Source organism: Protopterus annectens, chromosome 7.part0 (assembly GCF_019279795.1).
Source record: "Protopterus annectens isolate FY-2018-M chromosome 7.part0, PAN1.0, whole genome shotgun sequence".
Lineage (NCBI taxonomy): Eukaryota > Metazoa > Chordata > Ceratodontiformes > Protopteridae > Protopterus > Protopterus annectens.
Window position 1 is genome coordinate 1681180747 of NC_056739.1, and position 15844 is coordinate 1681196590.

Genomic DNA, 15844 nt, shown 5'->3' on the forward strand with positions numbered 1-15844 from the left:
GTACTCAGTTGCATATTGCTTACTCAGAGGTGATCTCTGCCTGACTTACAAAGCCATGTCCAACTCAGAATTGATGGACATGCTCCACCTAAAGAAATCCAAGTCACTGCGAGCCACTCGCTCTAGTGAGCTAAACCTCGCCACAACAATAAATAGAACATGCTGGAGGGATAGATTCCTGTCACAGAGACTCCCCATGCTTTGGAACAAAATTCCTAACTACATTAGGCAGAGCCCCTCACTAACATTCTTCAAGAGAAGCCTTGACGAGTGGATGGGTAACAGAAAATACACCCCTGGGATCACTTCATTGGCTCTTCTTGACAGAGGCTCAGTTAATTAATCAATGGGGCGGCAAAAACTGACACACTCTGGCTAGGCTTATAAATGCCATCGGGCAGATAGCCTAGTACCTACCTATAAACCTATAACTACCACACCTTCTAAACATTTAGGATAAATTCATTATGATGCTGTTGTGAGCAAAAGCAGTTGCGATAATAAGTCTCAAATCAACACAACTAGAAGCAAAATTTGTTGGATCAAAAGAATCACTTTTTGATCTTGAACCATAAAGATTAAGATATTACATTGCTGCTGTAATCAACAACAAGATGCCATCAAGATTGGTAGTCATTTTGTATCAACTTTTCACATTCCTTGGAGGCTCTGATGTGAGAACAGTCCTTCTGCGATCCTTGTGATAGGCTACTGGGCTTTGTCTCCTAAAACTCATTTGTAAAGTAAGAATTTAGACTGTCACCTCACTTGACTCCCTTCTATCTACAATTTTGAGATACAAATTCAACAAATATCATAACAGTCCCTAAAGTATGATTCCTGTCTCTATGAGGTCCAACTGATTGATCACTGAGGGTATACTCACTGATGCCTGAAAAGGCAGCTGTATTCAGCCACTGAGCAGACTTCTGGAAACAGTTCCCATTCATATACATGTAAATAAGAAAGACTTGTTGGGTATCAAATTCTCACAGATACCAAACATATTTCTAAACTTGGTTACAGAATGAGCACTTCAGCCTAATAATCAAATTCTTAGAACTACAGAATTAAACAAGCGTGGAAATCTTACTTGTTTTGTAAAAGACTCTTACTCAGTAACTCACAAAATAAAATACTATCTGGAAGTCAGTTTCATGGCAAAGAGGGATGAAACCTTGACTGTGGACCAGAAGACCTGGATTCACTTAGTGTAACTCACTTGTCTGTTGTGCTGCTTAGCACCATTGTCTGGGGATTTTTGAAGATATTTTGCATAATTCTCAGTCAGTAATACATTTAAGAAATACTGAGATTTATAGTAAAATTATCAAAATATGGCAAAACATCTATCTTCAAACTATATGATTAGTACAAGCTTTACTGAATAAAAATAAATGCCAAAGCTCAATGAAAATAAGTAGTGAAGTCCTGAAGTTTTTGCATATTTTTTGCTTAATATATCTACCATTTTAGTGCAAACAAATCTCTAAAATTTCCCATTCACATCATTTTGTGCAGGCAGAAAACAGCTGTACTCTTGTATAAAACCAAATATCAGTCATTTTATTTGATTTCTCTTGTGATATGACACAAACCATAACAGAAGATTGATTTATACCTGAATCCACTGTGACCGATCGTTGCACTGCGCCGTCCATGCATTGCTCTTCCCCTGCTTATCTAGTCGGGCATAGTAAGGATGCCAGGTGAAAAAGTCTATATCCCACGTCTTGAAGACAGTCGATGCTGTGATCTGTTCATTGGAAATCAGGCGGGATTTCATTCCTAGCTCCTCGGAGCAACCTGTCATGTTGAAATACACTGTAACACAACAGTTCACAAATAATAAAAACTTGTAAAGATGGAAAGGACCACAAGCCAACTTGCGATAAAAGCAGTGTAAGGCAGAAAGAAATTATGCTTGTTTTGAAATAGTAGTATTGTGAAGAGTTGCCAGCACCAGCTGCTACAAACTGCCAGTTAGAACCACAAAGCACCTTGGCAAAGCTACATAATATAAAAGCAAAAGTTGCAAACAAAAAAAGCTGCAACCTGGAAAGTAATCATAGCAGCAAAACACATTTAGAGAAGCAATTACTGGCAGTCAAATTTTTAGTTAAGAAAAGTGTGGCTAGATTTTTAAATAATAAAAGTTGTTGATTTTATTCCAGAAAATGAATCAAATCCCTCTGCCAAGAATGACATACTTGGTATAATGACACTTTACAAAATGAGTTTAGCTTCTACATTTTAGTAGTCTAAAAGTTCTAATGACTTTACTGACTGGCATATATGAATGGCAAATAAACAAATACATATAAACAATTCGTCCAGACATAACAGTAAATTAGGAAAAAAATTATTAAGCAACTATAAAAAAATAAACTTGATTTTTCAAATAAAGTAATATTATTGCATTCTAGTGTCTGTTTCATTATATACAAACTTAATGTAACCCTTCCATTAAGGAAACTCATCCAGCTTTCCAAAAAAGGAACTCTGCTTTTTTTCCCTTCCTTGTAACTGACTATATGCTACATATGTTTTTTATTATACTGTATGTTTATTATTTGGCATCCACCACTGGGGTTTATTTTTGAATTTGGAGTTGTATTTATTTCTGAGGGAGCAGATGAGTCTCTGCAGCTATTTACATATACATATTTATTTATTTATTTATTTATTTATTAATTTATTTCCAGTTTGGTGACCGGGGAGGTCACTGGGCTCAAAGAGCCCGTTTTCAGTGGAGGCCCGGGGAGAAAACCTCTATAGTACAAAGTATAAACTACATAATTCAGAATACATAGTACAAAGTAAAAGCTACATAATTCAAAGTTAACAAAATACAATACACAGTAAACAACTTGTAAGCATTAAATAGCAAACTAAGAACACTTGAACTGCAACATATATACTATATATAATACATATCTACATGTTTGTAGGTTGAGAACAGTAGTAGAGAGTAGAATTTGTTCATAGGTTAGAAATGTCAGATATTGATCTGAAAGTAGTTATCAAGGGATAGATCTCTGGTAAGTAAGTAAAAATGGGACTTTGAATGTGATAAAAATGATCATGTGTTAAGGAAGTTAGGTAGGTAGAGTGCAATTGCACTGCCAACTATGGGAGAGGTAGGAATGGAGCTGGGTTTTGAAGAGTTCAAAGTTTTCAGAGATTCTTAGAATTCCATAGAATTTGACAGCAAAGGATTCCACATATGCAGTGGGATCATCAAGATTGAAGGGACTTTTTTTATTTAACCAGGTCATCATTGCATTTTTGTAGACTAACCTTTGCATAATCTCTGAATACTAAGGTACTGCAAGATACTTCATATAGTGAATGTGATTGACTCACAGTCTGATTGGCAAAGGATGAAGTTACAATAGGTGTGGAGCAAAGCTGCCCCATATTGGTAAGGGCCAAGTTGAGAATGTTATTACCCTTGCTGGGATGCAGAGTAATTAGTCCAAGGAGTCTGTGTGCTGAAGAAGTTTAAAAATCTCTGGGCATACATGTTTAAGGATATATAAGTCTCCCAGTTTATGGAAGAGTAGTTAAAATCTACTAGGAGAATAGTGTTTGGCTTAAATAGGGCTTCATACTAGTTATGTAGGAGGTATGGATTGAGGGGGACATAGAGAAGGTCCTATAGTTAACTATAATATGTTATGATATGATCCGATATATGATATGATATGATAAGGTAAGAGTTTTTGTTAACAGTACGTTGGAAGTGGAGTTCCAGGTCATTATCTTGTCTGCCAAGCTGGAAGAAGAGTATTTTTAATAAACTGGAGACACCACCTCTTTTAGTATTTGGGATAGGGATTGAGACCCTATAATGATGGAGTGGTTTCAGTGGTCTTGAACCAGGTCTCTGTGATGCATATATCAATGTTTCCACAATAAGGAGTACTCCTTAGTAATTGCAGTCTTTTGTTATCCAAACTGTAGTAGTGCTGTCTGTTCATCTATAGATAACAACTTACACTGAAAGAGCCTGTGCTCATGCCATAGGCCATAAGATGCAGCAGAAGGTATGACAATTTCTAAAAATAAATAAAGCAATATTGCAAAGTAAAACAAAAAGTAGAAACAAAACAAGTTATGCAGATAAAACTGGAAAACCACAACTTCAAATAGCATAAAACAAGTATATACAGCCGACACAGCAGAATTTTCACTAGAACTCACGTTTATTAAAACAACTATTAAAACTCCAGGAAAAACAATATAAAGATGAATGCTTTCATGCCTGTCACAGGCGTTTTCTCAGCTCTAGTACACAGAACATTCCTAAGTACTCACTTTTAAATCTGGATGGGGTAAGGCTGTGAATCTTAGCATAGGTCTTAAATGTACAGAGCCATGTAAACCTTTCCTACAGTTAGCATGCAGTTCTATAATTCATTTGGTCTCTACACATCCAGTCTTAGTTTTAATGTCATCTCTTCTAATACTAGGTTTAATCAACTCTAGTACTAGAAACATAAATCTATGGGTGGAATCAGTAACTACAACATGCAAAGCAAGGGCATTTCTAACATCTTTCTTAGAGATATTATTATTATACTCACGTATCCTATCCCTTAGGGCTCTATTCGTTTTACCAACATAATAACATTCACAAACCTTGCAGACACCAAGATACACTAAATTTGAACATTTACAGTCTATATAAAAGTTAAATTGGTAAATACGTCCAGTCACAATATTCTTGTAACTATTACTACTATTTACATTCTTAAACATACACATGTTGCAAGATTTACATGTATACATCCCTTTCCGGCTTGATTGCAATTCATTCTTACTACCTGCCAGTTTATAACACAATAACCGTTTCAAGGACACAGTACTGTGTACAATAACTTCATTATCTGAAAGCATTTACGAGGTTAGATAACTGTGAATCATTTAAGAAGACCTGCTAACTGAAATAACGTTAGTTTATGGCATTTTAGCATGATGTTTGCTAGCAGTTGTTGACTATTAGTAGTTACTGTTACGTATGTTACTGTGACTTGGCTGCTTGCCAAAAGATGTTTACAATTACTTGCATCTCTGTTGCACTTCACTGCAGTGCTGTTCACTACAAAGTATGACAGTTCTTAAGCCTCCTTCTCATGTCACTTAAATATCATTGCTCACTGGAAGCTCTTGACTATTTTTAGGCACTCCATTTTGTTTCATGGCAACTTCCTATACTCAGGAAACATCTCATATTATAAGAACTCTTGTCACCACCTTCTTTAGTGTCCTGCCACTGGCATTATTCAAATTAAATACTGTCATCACTTATTTAACTTTCTGCAGTTGTTAGTAATCATCATAATCTCCTTTCTGACATTCAGCAGATATACAATTAAGTACGGATAACACTCATACAATACAAAAAAAATGCACTGAGAACAGACGCAGACTCAGGATTGAAAATGTTAATTTTGACATTGATAGATGAACACCTTTTTCTGTTATAAACTAAATCACCCGTTTAAAGAGCTGCAGAGCCAGAACTGTTAAATAAGAGTTGAAGCAAAGGAGCAATCCCACTTTCTCCAGACTGAAGTTTTACTTTAATTAATGGATATGTCTAACTTTATACATATTGCTGATCAGCCCTTTAGATACTATCATTTAAAAGCATTAAATAATTAAATTAAAATTAAATGCATTACTCTAAATTTTGCAATGGTTTACTATCAGAATCTGGAAGCGGACTCAGTTGAATTATTGTATCATCGACCCACGTCCACAGAAACTGACAGCCTCAAACTCCAGTAATGTCAAAGTACAAATCAAATGCAATTTCAAGATGAGTGTTAACATGGGTTGAGATCAGGGTGAGAGTTGTACTTAGACCTCCAGACTTCATTCAAAGTGGATTCAACTGAATCCACTTCAAGAATCTAATTGTTAACCTTTTGCAACATCTCTTAAAGTAACTTCAAGACTATGCTTTAAAAAGGGTATTGTTACAAACTACCCAAAGCAACACTAAATACCTACTTAGACTAAAACAATGAATGTGAAGGTCTACTGTTTGTCACTGGTCATTTAATCAGTGCTTAAAATGTTGAACATGAAATATATTTGGCATTATGTCATGTTTGTGTACAGATAAAGAATAATATAAATATACATATAGCTAGATAGACAGATATAACTTGGGGGTAAAGGCTTGCCACCATATTTTTGGGGTACAGGGGTCTTAACATATGTTTTGCAACTTTAGGAGTGCCACTGTTTAGACTAATGACCTTTCAAATTTTTAAATGTTTTGGGCTTGAATAATCAAGTGTCGATTATGGGAGACATAACTTTTATGATCAAACTCCAGCACTTGAGGTTAAACACTGCACAGCCTGCATCACTAATACTGATTTTTGCCAAAATATCCATTCGTATACTGTAATTATAATTTTTAATTCCTATTTGTTTCAGTAAGACAAGCTCCAGAATAGACATCACATGTTTTAACAGGAGAAGGGTTTGTGATCAGGTAACAGAAGCGTTACAAAGGAAAAAGGAACCAAGAAGGTAAATGAATACAGAATTAAATGCAGATGACAGATACAGCAGTATGCAGATTGTAGCTACTCCCAACACTGTCTTCAGACCTCCCAACCATTCCGAATTACTCAGTTTTTACTGAGTTTTGGGGTCCAAATGAAGGGGTGCCACGATTCCCGAGTGGCACCCCTTCATTTCCGATTTTTCTTTCATTTTTTTAAATTTTTGCGCTGTCGGAGCTGACGTCATCATGTGCACAATGACGTCAGCTCCGTCAGGCTACCAGCCAGTCAGAATTGAGCTCAAAGAGCTCACATCATCATTTCCGGCTGGCTGACTTTCGGTGGGAAGGAATTGTACAGAGCAGTTCGCCGGGAGATATGGCAGCAATGTAGCCGACTTTCGTCAGCCTCAGGAAAGAATTGTACAGAGCAGACTGCAGTTCGCCGGGAGATATGTTGCAGCAATGTGCAGAGCCGAGCCGGGAAATGGAGATATGGCAGGGATTAATAGCAGCAATCAAGCAATGTGTGCAGAGCAAACCAGAGATATGGCAGGGATTAAGCTGTTCGCCAAGCCGGGAAACAGAGATATGGCAGCAATGTGCAGAGCAGTTCGCCGAGCCAGTAACAACCGTCCAGGGAGGGATTAATGGCAGCAAGCAACAGTAAGGTAGGTGTATGTTTGTGGATATGGCAGCACAGAGGGAGGGATTAATGGCAGCAATGGTAAGGTGTGTGTGTGTGTGTGTGTGTGTGTGTGTGTGTGTGTGTGTGTGTGTGTGTGTGTGTGTGTGTGTGTGTGTGTGTGTGTGTGTATGTGTATTGTGTGTACTGTGTGTGTATACATACGCATGTACATATAGTTTGTGCAGCAGTGAATCTTCATAGATTAGACAAAGTAGTGAAATGTAGATCTTCATCGCTCGACGCTGACACTTAATCGGCTCATGGCTGTGAAAGTTTAGTAGTGCTTCCTCGTCACATTTATATTTCAGTTACTGGCAGAGGAAATTCCTGTTTACTGTGTTTATTGTATATTGCAGTTCAATCACATACTTTATTCTAATCTCTAGATGGTGTTACTTTTGGTGTATTAGAATGTTCGTATGTCAGTTGGTCTGATGAAATTTTTATGAATGTAGATCTTCATCACTGACACTTAATCGGCTCATGGCTGTGAAAGTTTAGTAGTGCTTCCTCGTCACATTTATATTTCAGTTACTGGTAGAGGAAATTCCTGTTTACTGTGTTTATTGTATATTGCAGTTCAATCACATACTTTATTCTCTAGATGGTATTACTTCTGGTGTATTAGAATGTTCGTATGTCAGTTGGTCTGATGAAATTTTTATGAAGAAATGCATTTTCAGTGTCTTACCTATTTGTTGCACTACCATGTAAAGTGCCACTGATGATGTATTTGAAGATTTAGAGAACTTTCCTCAACTTAATTAATGGCTGCATACAGGGTAACCATACCCAGCTGAAGGGGAAAGGGCTGTGAAACAACTTACTGAACTACATAATATTGAATAGTTTTGCATTGATGCAAACTTTAATGCTTTAGGCCATGATTAATAATTGCATAAATACTAGGATAATTTGAACATCCTTGCAATACCATATAAGTCAAGGCACTGGTAAAGGCACATACTACATGTGGAAGCAGACTTTTATGATGGAAAAGTTCTGAATTGTGCAGTTTTGTCGTCATTGGTTCATGTGTTTTGTTTCATTGCCTACAGTACAGATTACTGGTAAAATGTTCAAACAATAAATTTAAAATGCTCTAACATGTGTGTTGTATTATGCAATAAATATAATTTAATAAAGTCAGGAAGGTGTATAAAGAAAAGAACACATGTATGTTTCTTGTTTTGTGTGCAAGGGGCCAATGATTTGAAAGCAGCCCAAAGGTAATCTTTATCCACCACTGGTCAGATGCATTTTCTTTGGATGTGGTGTGGGTTTCAATGCTGTTTCAATGAATCAGTTTCAAGGGCAAAGTTTAATGTCAAGCCTATTTTCATTGTGAGACAGTATTGCTTTGTTTACCAGATGATGTCTTTTAGTGTTTCTGCATTGTTGTGCTGTAAAATGTAAAAATAAAATTCAAATCATTTTAGAAGTAAAGCAGTTACATTATTGTTTATGGTAAATGGGGCAAAATAGCCAGGTAACAGGACACTGGAATGGCTGCAGGGGGACTGTGGTGCCATGTTTTTGTTGTCTGTTCTTCAATTTGCATTCGAAAGTTGGTATCCCACAATTACATTGGAGTGGGTGGGGTTACATAATTATGGATGCACATTAGATGTTAATCAGCGTACAGATTTGTACCTATTTTTCATGGGCCTTGTCCAGATTTTTGATGTTTCCAGGTTGAGAGGTATGACTGTCTTATATGACAAGCAAATGTTATTAATTTTCAAAAATCATCTGCATTTCATTTTCAAAGTACAGACACACATTTTTCCTGTTCTTATTTATCAATGAAAGATATGGAGCTGCCCATTGACAGTATCCTTCAACTTTGTTAGCGCTGCAACAATTCAATCACCAAGGCCATTAAGATATTAATCTGAATTCATACCTGCATCACCTTAAAAATAATGTTAGGTTGTCTTCACATACAATCTGACAGACCATTCTTAAAAACTATGTTGGGACCTCATTAGATAAAGTATATTATCAACATTGAGAATGTGGCGTGGCCAACATGGTGAGCAGTTAACAGCACTTTTTTTTAGCTCTGCTTCATTTTAACACATCTGACAGGATTTTTACTAAAAATCTCAAATAGAACATTTCAAAACTTGCTGGATTTATAGTCGAACATCTGGTGAAAGATTTACTACAAAAAAAAAAACTCATTTGAAACTTTTCATTGCTGTTTTCCTGACAAAAAAAAAAACTAGAAACAGCTAACTGTCTCTGAATGAGCCACTCTAAACTTGTTGGACAGGACTATGAAAAAAGACATACAGGCTATACTAAGTAACACCAGTGAGTTATCTGTAAAGATAGGTAAATTAGAAAGCAAAATGGACAATTTTAAAGAGGAATATAAAAAACAAGTTGAAGTGCTGAGTGAATCTCTTAAACAACAATCATCACCAATCTCAAGTCCTGAAGAGGCACTGTCTGATTTTAATGGCAGATTACTTGAAAATGAAAATAACACTGATTTTTTTCTGAACCCAAACAACTTATTCTGGGAAAAACTAGACGACTTAGAGAAGAAATCTAGAAGGAATAACATCAGGATTTATGGGATTCCTGAAAAAGAAGGAGACAGTATTATTCAATTTCTTAATATGTGGCTGCCTAAAACTTTGAACCTGCCTAAAGCGTTTTCCATCGGCATCAAAAGGGCACATAGATCACTTTCCAATGCTTCTTAAAAAAAAAACCTTCACCCAGGTCAGCAGTCATAAGATTTTTCCAAAGTCAAGATAAGGATTTAGTCCTAAAAGCTGCATGGACTAATTATCCAGTTAAAATTAAAGAAAATACTATTAGATTTAACAATCCCTGGGTTTCATGAAGCTTGGCGCAAGGACGGCGGTAGGCTTGTGCCGACAGTGCAGCATGAAGATGGCGCAGTAGCGCCAAATGCATATTAATGAAGGCGCGCTGCCGCCACAGCCACGTGCACAGGAAAGGAGCGTGAGTGCAGAGGGCGTGTCGAAGTGCTGCACAGAGGCGTGGAAATGCCAGCTGTCAGCGTGCAACCTAAAATGCTTGCATATAACAAGTTGCAAGATAGTAATCACATCCGTCAGTGTTCGTGAATACTGAAACATATGCAAAGCATGCAAGAATGTTCCTGCGAACACAAAATGAAGAAGCAAACACAAATGCATGGTAGGGAATAGCGGGTCCCATCCCGCGAACAAATGACATGGAAGACCGTGTGGCCATAGTCCAAAGCAGTGTAGATAGCTATACCAAGTGGAAGTGAAATGCATCATATATTAGCGAGCCGCCAGTAGGTATGGCCAGCCCAATGGTTAGGATCACCAGCTGACCCATAACGTGAGGGAGGGTACACAGCTGGGCAGATTTGTCCATAACAAAATACACAATAAATGTACATATCTAGCAACCATATTTCCGAATCATATCCCACAAGGCATGTAATAGTCACATACAAAAGGTATGTCCGTATTTCACATACCAAATGTGATAGGAAATAGAATAAGCATATAAACGAAACAGAAGGAGCATATAAACAGCTACAACAATAAGGAAACATGTAGGCTGAAAGGAACAATATTATCCGTACCGTCGACTGTGGGGACGTGCTGTCCAGTACAGTCGGATATGTGTACGGAATATATCCCATCCTGGACATAGGAAAAGGTGGCATCCTACCAATGAGTAGAACAGTCTGCCAAAATCCACAAATCAGCGGTACAAGCCGAACCTGTCAGGATGTGTCACAGTTGAATGGGTAGTACCCGAGTATACCAACCATGTAATAAAAGTTAAATATGGGCGTGCACCTATGTGCGTGAGGTATAGCATGTGGAAAGCAAACATGGCAGGGTAGTCCACACAACCATACAGGTACCTGATATATGTAGGGTATTCAATGTGTTACTCTGGCTGTGTCATGGGCCAACAACCAAAGCAGTGATGTATGGGGTGTGAGGAATATGTGCATGTGGGGGGAGATGGGTAATGGTACAATCCTCCAAGGCGATACTGTGTCATATGCAGAATAGGTGAACTAGAGGTGTATGAGGGAGCAGCGGATGAAGCTGAAAGAAACACAAACACATGTCTAAACAGCTGCAATACAACCAGACAGGCCATGCTGTAGAACACAATCCCACAAACATATGAATATTGAATTGTGCGATACAAATGTATAGACATGTCACCGGCACATACCCACAGATTGGTCCTGATGGAACTGGCCATAACAAATGCAACACACCTGGATGCATAATGGACTACCCAGCATCCCCTCCACATCACACAACCCGCTCCCTTACCTGAACGTCCACCAAATCCAGCCATACTTGGCCTACTGGTTTGGTGCAGCCACAGCTACACATAGTGACCACTACGCATATGTAGTAGGTAGTGTCACCCTAGGCAGTTGCAGGATTGCACACTATGTATCCCTTGCATGTAAAACCCCCAGCACATTTTCATAATTCCAGAAAAATGGTCGGTATTCGTCTTGTTTTGGACCAGTCCAATTTTTGGAATATCCCTCATGGGATACGTAACCTGTGTAAACATTAGAATGGAAGACACGAAATCCAGTCCTGTAGATATCTGGACACAAGTTGGAATGTGCATCAGAGGTGCACGACACTGTCCAGCCCTAAATGGTCATGCATAACCTACTATCCAGGGTCAAACACCTGCCCGTGATGCACGTAAGCAAGAGAATATATTGCACACATTCGCATAGTGGCACATGGTATAAGGGTGATGAAGGCACTGACGTAAACAGGATACCCCTGATCCACTGTGTGAGGGACAATTAATGTGCATGTAGGTGTGACCTGACCAACAATGGTACAATTCCAAATGTCTTGTGACCGTAGGAAATAACTATGCACCATACTGCATGTAACAGTTGCCTAAAGCGGTCACATCAGGATAGAATAAACGTAATTCATATAAGAAACAGGCAAACAACAAAAGTGCCAAATGTATAAGGCTTACAGCTAGGAAACAAATGACTGTTCTAAACCTGCAGTGACCGTGGCTATGTGTTGGCCCAAACAATCTGGTGTCCGCAGTAGGGTTCTCATCTGTCCCACTTTGCGAGGGACAGTCCATCGTTGGACAGTTGTGTCCTGACAAAAGACATTTCAAATGTCAAATGTCTTGGGATTGTAGGGCATAATTATGTCCCATATGTTATGTAATAGTAGCAGAAAATAATTATTGCAGTATCTACAATACCTAAATGTTACAAGAAACCGAATAAGCAAATAAACCGCTACAGCAATAGGCTTTCATGAAGGCAAATAAGTAAAGTTCTATCCGTTGTACTGACCATGGGTATGTGTCGGCTTGTAAAACCTGGTGTGTTTTGAAAATGTCCCATCTTGGCCATTTGAAAAGGTGCCAACCCTAGTCACCAGAATACAGCACAACCTGTACATATGACAATGTCAATGATACCAATGGTCAGAGCATTCGCACAATAACTGGCCAGACCCTTAAACACTCACAAAGCCAGTGTCCTTTGGGAGAAAGGTGTTGAATGAGAATGACTACTTACAACAATGAAGAGTAATAGATGCATTTAACTGCAGACAATGTGTAAGGGAAGCGGTGAGACATATGTCAGAGTAGCTATGAACCATGGGTATACATATAAATGAGCCAGAACACCAATAGTGTAGTGGTTACAGCATCCGCCCAACGTAAAGGCATTCCCGGTGCAAGTACGACTATAGCACATATTAATTGTGTAATAAATCCCTCTGTGCTGTAAAGCCAACATTTATACATGTAAAGGTGACCGCGTTCGCATGGGTCCATTAACCGGATTCCATCAAAGTGGTACTGTCATAAGGAATAAGGCACATGTAATCCTAAAGATGTGCCTGTAAACATATGTAACTCAGAATAAGTAGATGCAAGTGGGCCTGCGTGGGTGTATGCAGCTTTTAGCATAGCAAATGTATGTTGTCTTCTACAGCTGTAACTTTCATATATATATAGTTAGATAGATATGTGTGTATAGATAAATATCCACAGACATAACAGAAATATGCAATTATATAGCTACATATCTATCTATATATACACATATATATATATATATATATATATATATATATATATCTACATGTTAGGAACGCTGAAAGACGAAAGCAAACCTAAGGGTTGTGAAGGGAATCCAGAGAAAGATAGGAATTATGAAGTGCTCACAGCGTATGTCACATAAAGCTGCACAAGTGTGGGTAGAGCACCGCTCTCCACTCCAGAGGCAGGGCTATATAAGTGTCCATAACATTGTCGAAGTGCTACATCAACATTGTAAACAGGCGGAATGTAGGACATGTTGCGACCACCTACACTTGTAACCCGCAAATCGTTCGCAATCCATAACACCAGGAAAGGCACATATGTGCAATTATGAATGGAGTGTGAATACACGAGGTGGTACAAAATGTGTGTAGGGCCCCAACGCTCATGAGAGGGCAATGTGTAAAAGTGTGTCATGGCTGCGATATCAGGTGTATTATGGCTGTTATGAGGGGAAACTCAACACGGGTGTGCAGGAGAAACCATGGATATGCGAGTATGGACACAGGAGTGATAGGGTATGTTGCGCCGGGTGCAATGGAGTGACCCGTGGTGGTCAGCTAGTACATAGTTGCGATTCCCAGATAGAGCGTCGTTTGGGTGGAGACATGCGTGAATGGGCGTATCGTTGTCGGACATTGTGCGTCAGGTCTGGCAGCCTGGCACGTAAAACCTATACGCCACCCATGAGCGGAACGGAATTCTGCTGTGACACCCCCAAACTGGGAAAAGCAGAAAGACACAACAACATGAAGACAACAATTTGTCGACGTACAGTCACAGTAACACAAACACACATCCTATCAACAGTAATAATATGAATGTGTACAGAAACAAACACAGTAGCAGGAATAGGTTGTGAATACGAGGAATAGGTCGAATGACACTATCACAACCCAGTTAGCAGAGGCACCCCAGACATGAAAAATGTGCGACATCTGTCTGCTGCATAACGTGCAATATACTGAGCACAAGTTTACCGGTGTGAAGTGTTGGTGTCAGAATGACTAAGACAATAGTATGCTGTTGAAGCAGGGATAAAACCAATATGCACGTGTAAGAGTCCATGTCCAGGAAATGTATAGGTTAATGGACACACAGATGTATATATATATGGATAAAAACGTATATATATATATATATATATATATATATATATATATATGTATATATATATATATATATATATATATATATATATATATATATATACATATATATATATCTATATACACACATAGCTATATTAATTTACATACACATATATATCCATACGGATACATATATATATATATATATATATATATATATATATATATCTACACACACACACACACAAAAGGATATACTACAGATATATATATATATATATATATATATATATATATATATATATATATATATATAGATAGATGTATATACGCAAACAACAGGTAGTGATATATACACATACACACAAAACAAACTATATGTCAGTGTAGATATGCACATTCACATAAATAGGTTAGTTACTTCACAGCAATTAGGGGTAACATATTTACAGCCTGGGCATTTGTGACTGGGAGGTCCAATAAAGAAACGCTGTACCCCCCACATCACCCAGCTAGGCCAGACAGACATACAGACAGGCAATACAGATCAATACACTGCCACTGTCCAAAACACCGGTAAGAAAGGACCAGTGGGAGAGTTCTACAAGGTCTACAAAATTCAGGTTATGAAAGAATCTGCTGACACTAATACGAGCAGGATGTAGGTGTACATGGAACAGTAGGTTGTGCAAGTGTGATAATACATGGGTTGACAAAATGTACGACATGTGTCCCGAGATGGGGGAGTGGGCAATGTGTAGGGGTGTGCTCATACCCCAGCTGCGCTCACAGTAAGTATTTGTCATGACTGCTGTAGAGGGATGCCAGGTAGGTGGACCATAGGTATGCATTAATAGGCTTAAGTGTGCAGATGCTGGTTGGCAGAGATGTACTAGGCCCGCACAGTGGAAGTCATTAATATTCCTATGTGGGCATAGCATACGCCTACACCTCCCAAACCGGAAGAGCAAATCTACCGGATAGTTTGTAAACCATCGGGGAATACATAGAGACCTACACAGTGCCTTGTATCCGATTAGCATGGATGTCCATAGTTATGTATCAGAATGTAACAAAGTCCAACTAAACACTGCCAGAACTACTGATATTAGGTGAACAGGTGGCGGAATACAGGTAATGACAGATGACAGCATGTATGAGTCATAAGTGGCATGTACCTCGACAAATGTGAATGAATACATATGTTCTGTGACTGTAAATGTGTCTGGTTAATAGAACCAATCGTCTAAATGTGTCCTGCAGGGTGTTATGCATTGTTCCTGATACGGTGTTCAGTCACTCCCGTTGGTATGTGAGTTCTGCTACTGATGGAAAGTGCATAAGTTGCTGACCACCTCAGGTAGATGATAACATAATAGAAGATGTTAAACACCCGTATGCCTGCGAGGGACACACCCATCTGGGCAGTTGTGTCTTGCA

The 15844-nt window shown here is 38.4% G+C and overlaps 1 protein-coding gene across 2 annotated transcripts in view; it reads right to left on the reverse strand.

Moving 5' to 3' along the window:
• Positions 1 to 15844, reverse strand: part of MFGE8 (milk fat globule EGF and factor V/VIII domain containing) — an 873429-nt gene that overhangs the window by 124821 nt on the left and 732764 nt on the right. The window contains exon 9 of one of the 2 annotated variants that reach the window (XM_044078195.1): positions 1622 to 1806. In XM_044078195.1, coding sequence (XP_043934130.1) covers positions 1622 to 1806 — 185 coding nt within the window. Of the gene's footprint in view, positions 1 to 1621; positions 1825 to 15844 lie in introns of both variants that reach the window. The other variant, XM_044078194.1, reaches the window with a different exon arrangement.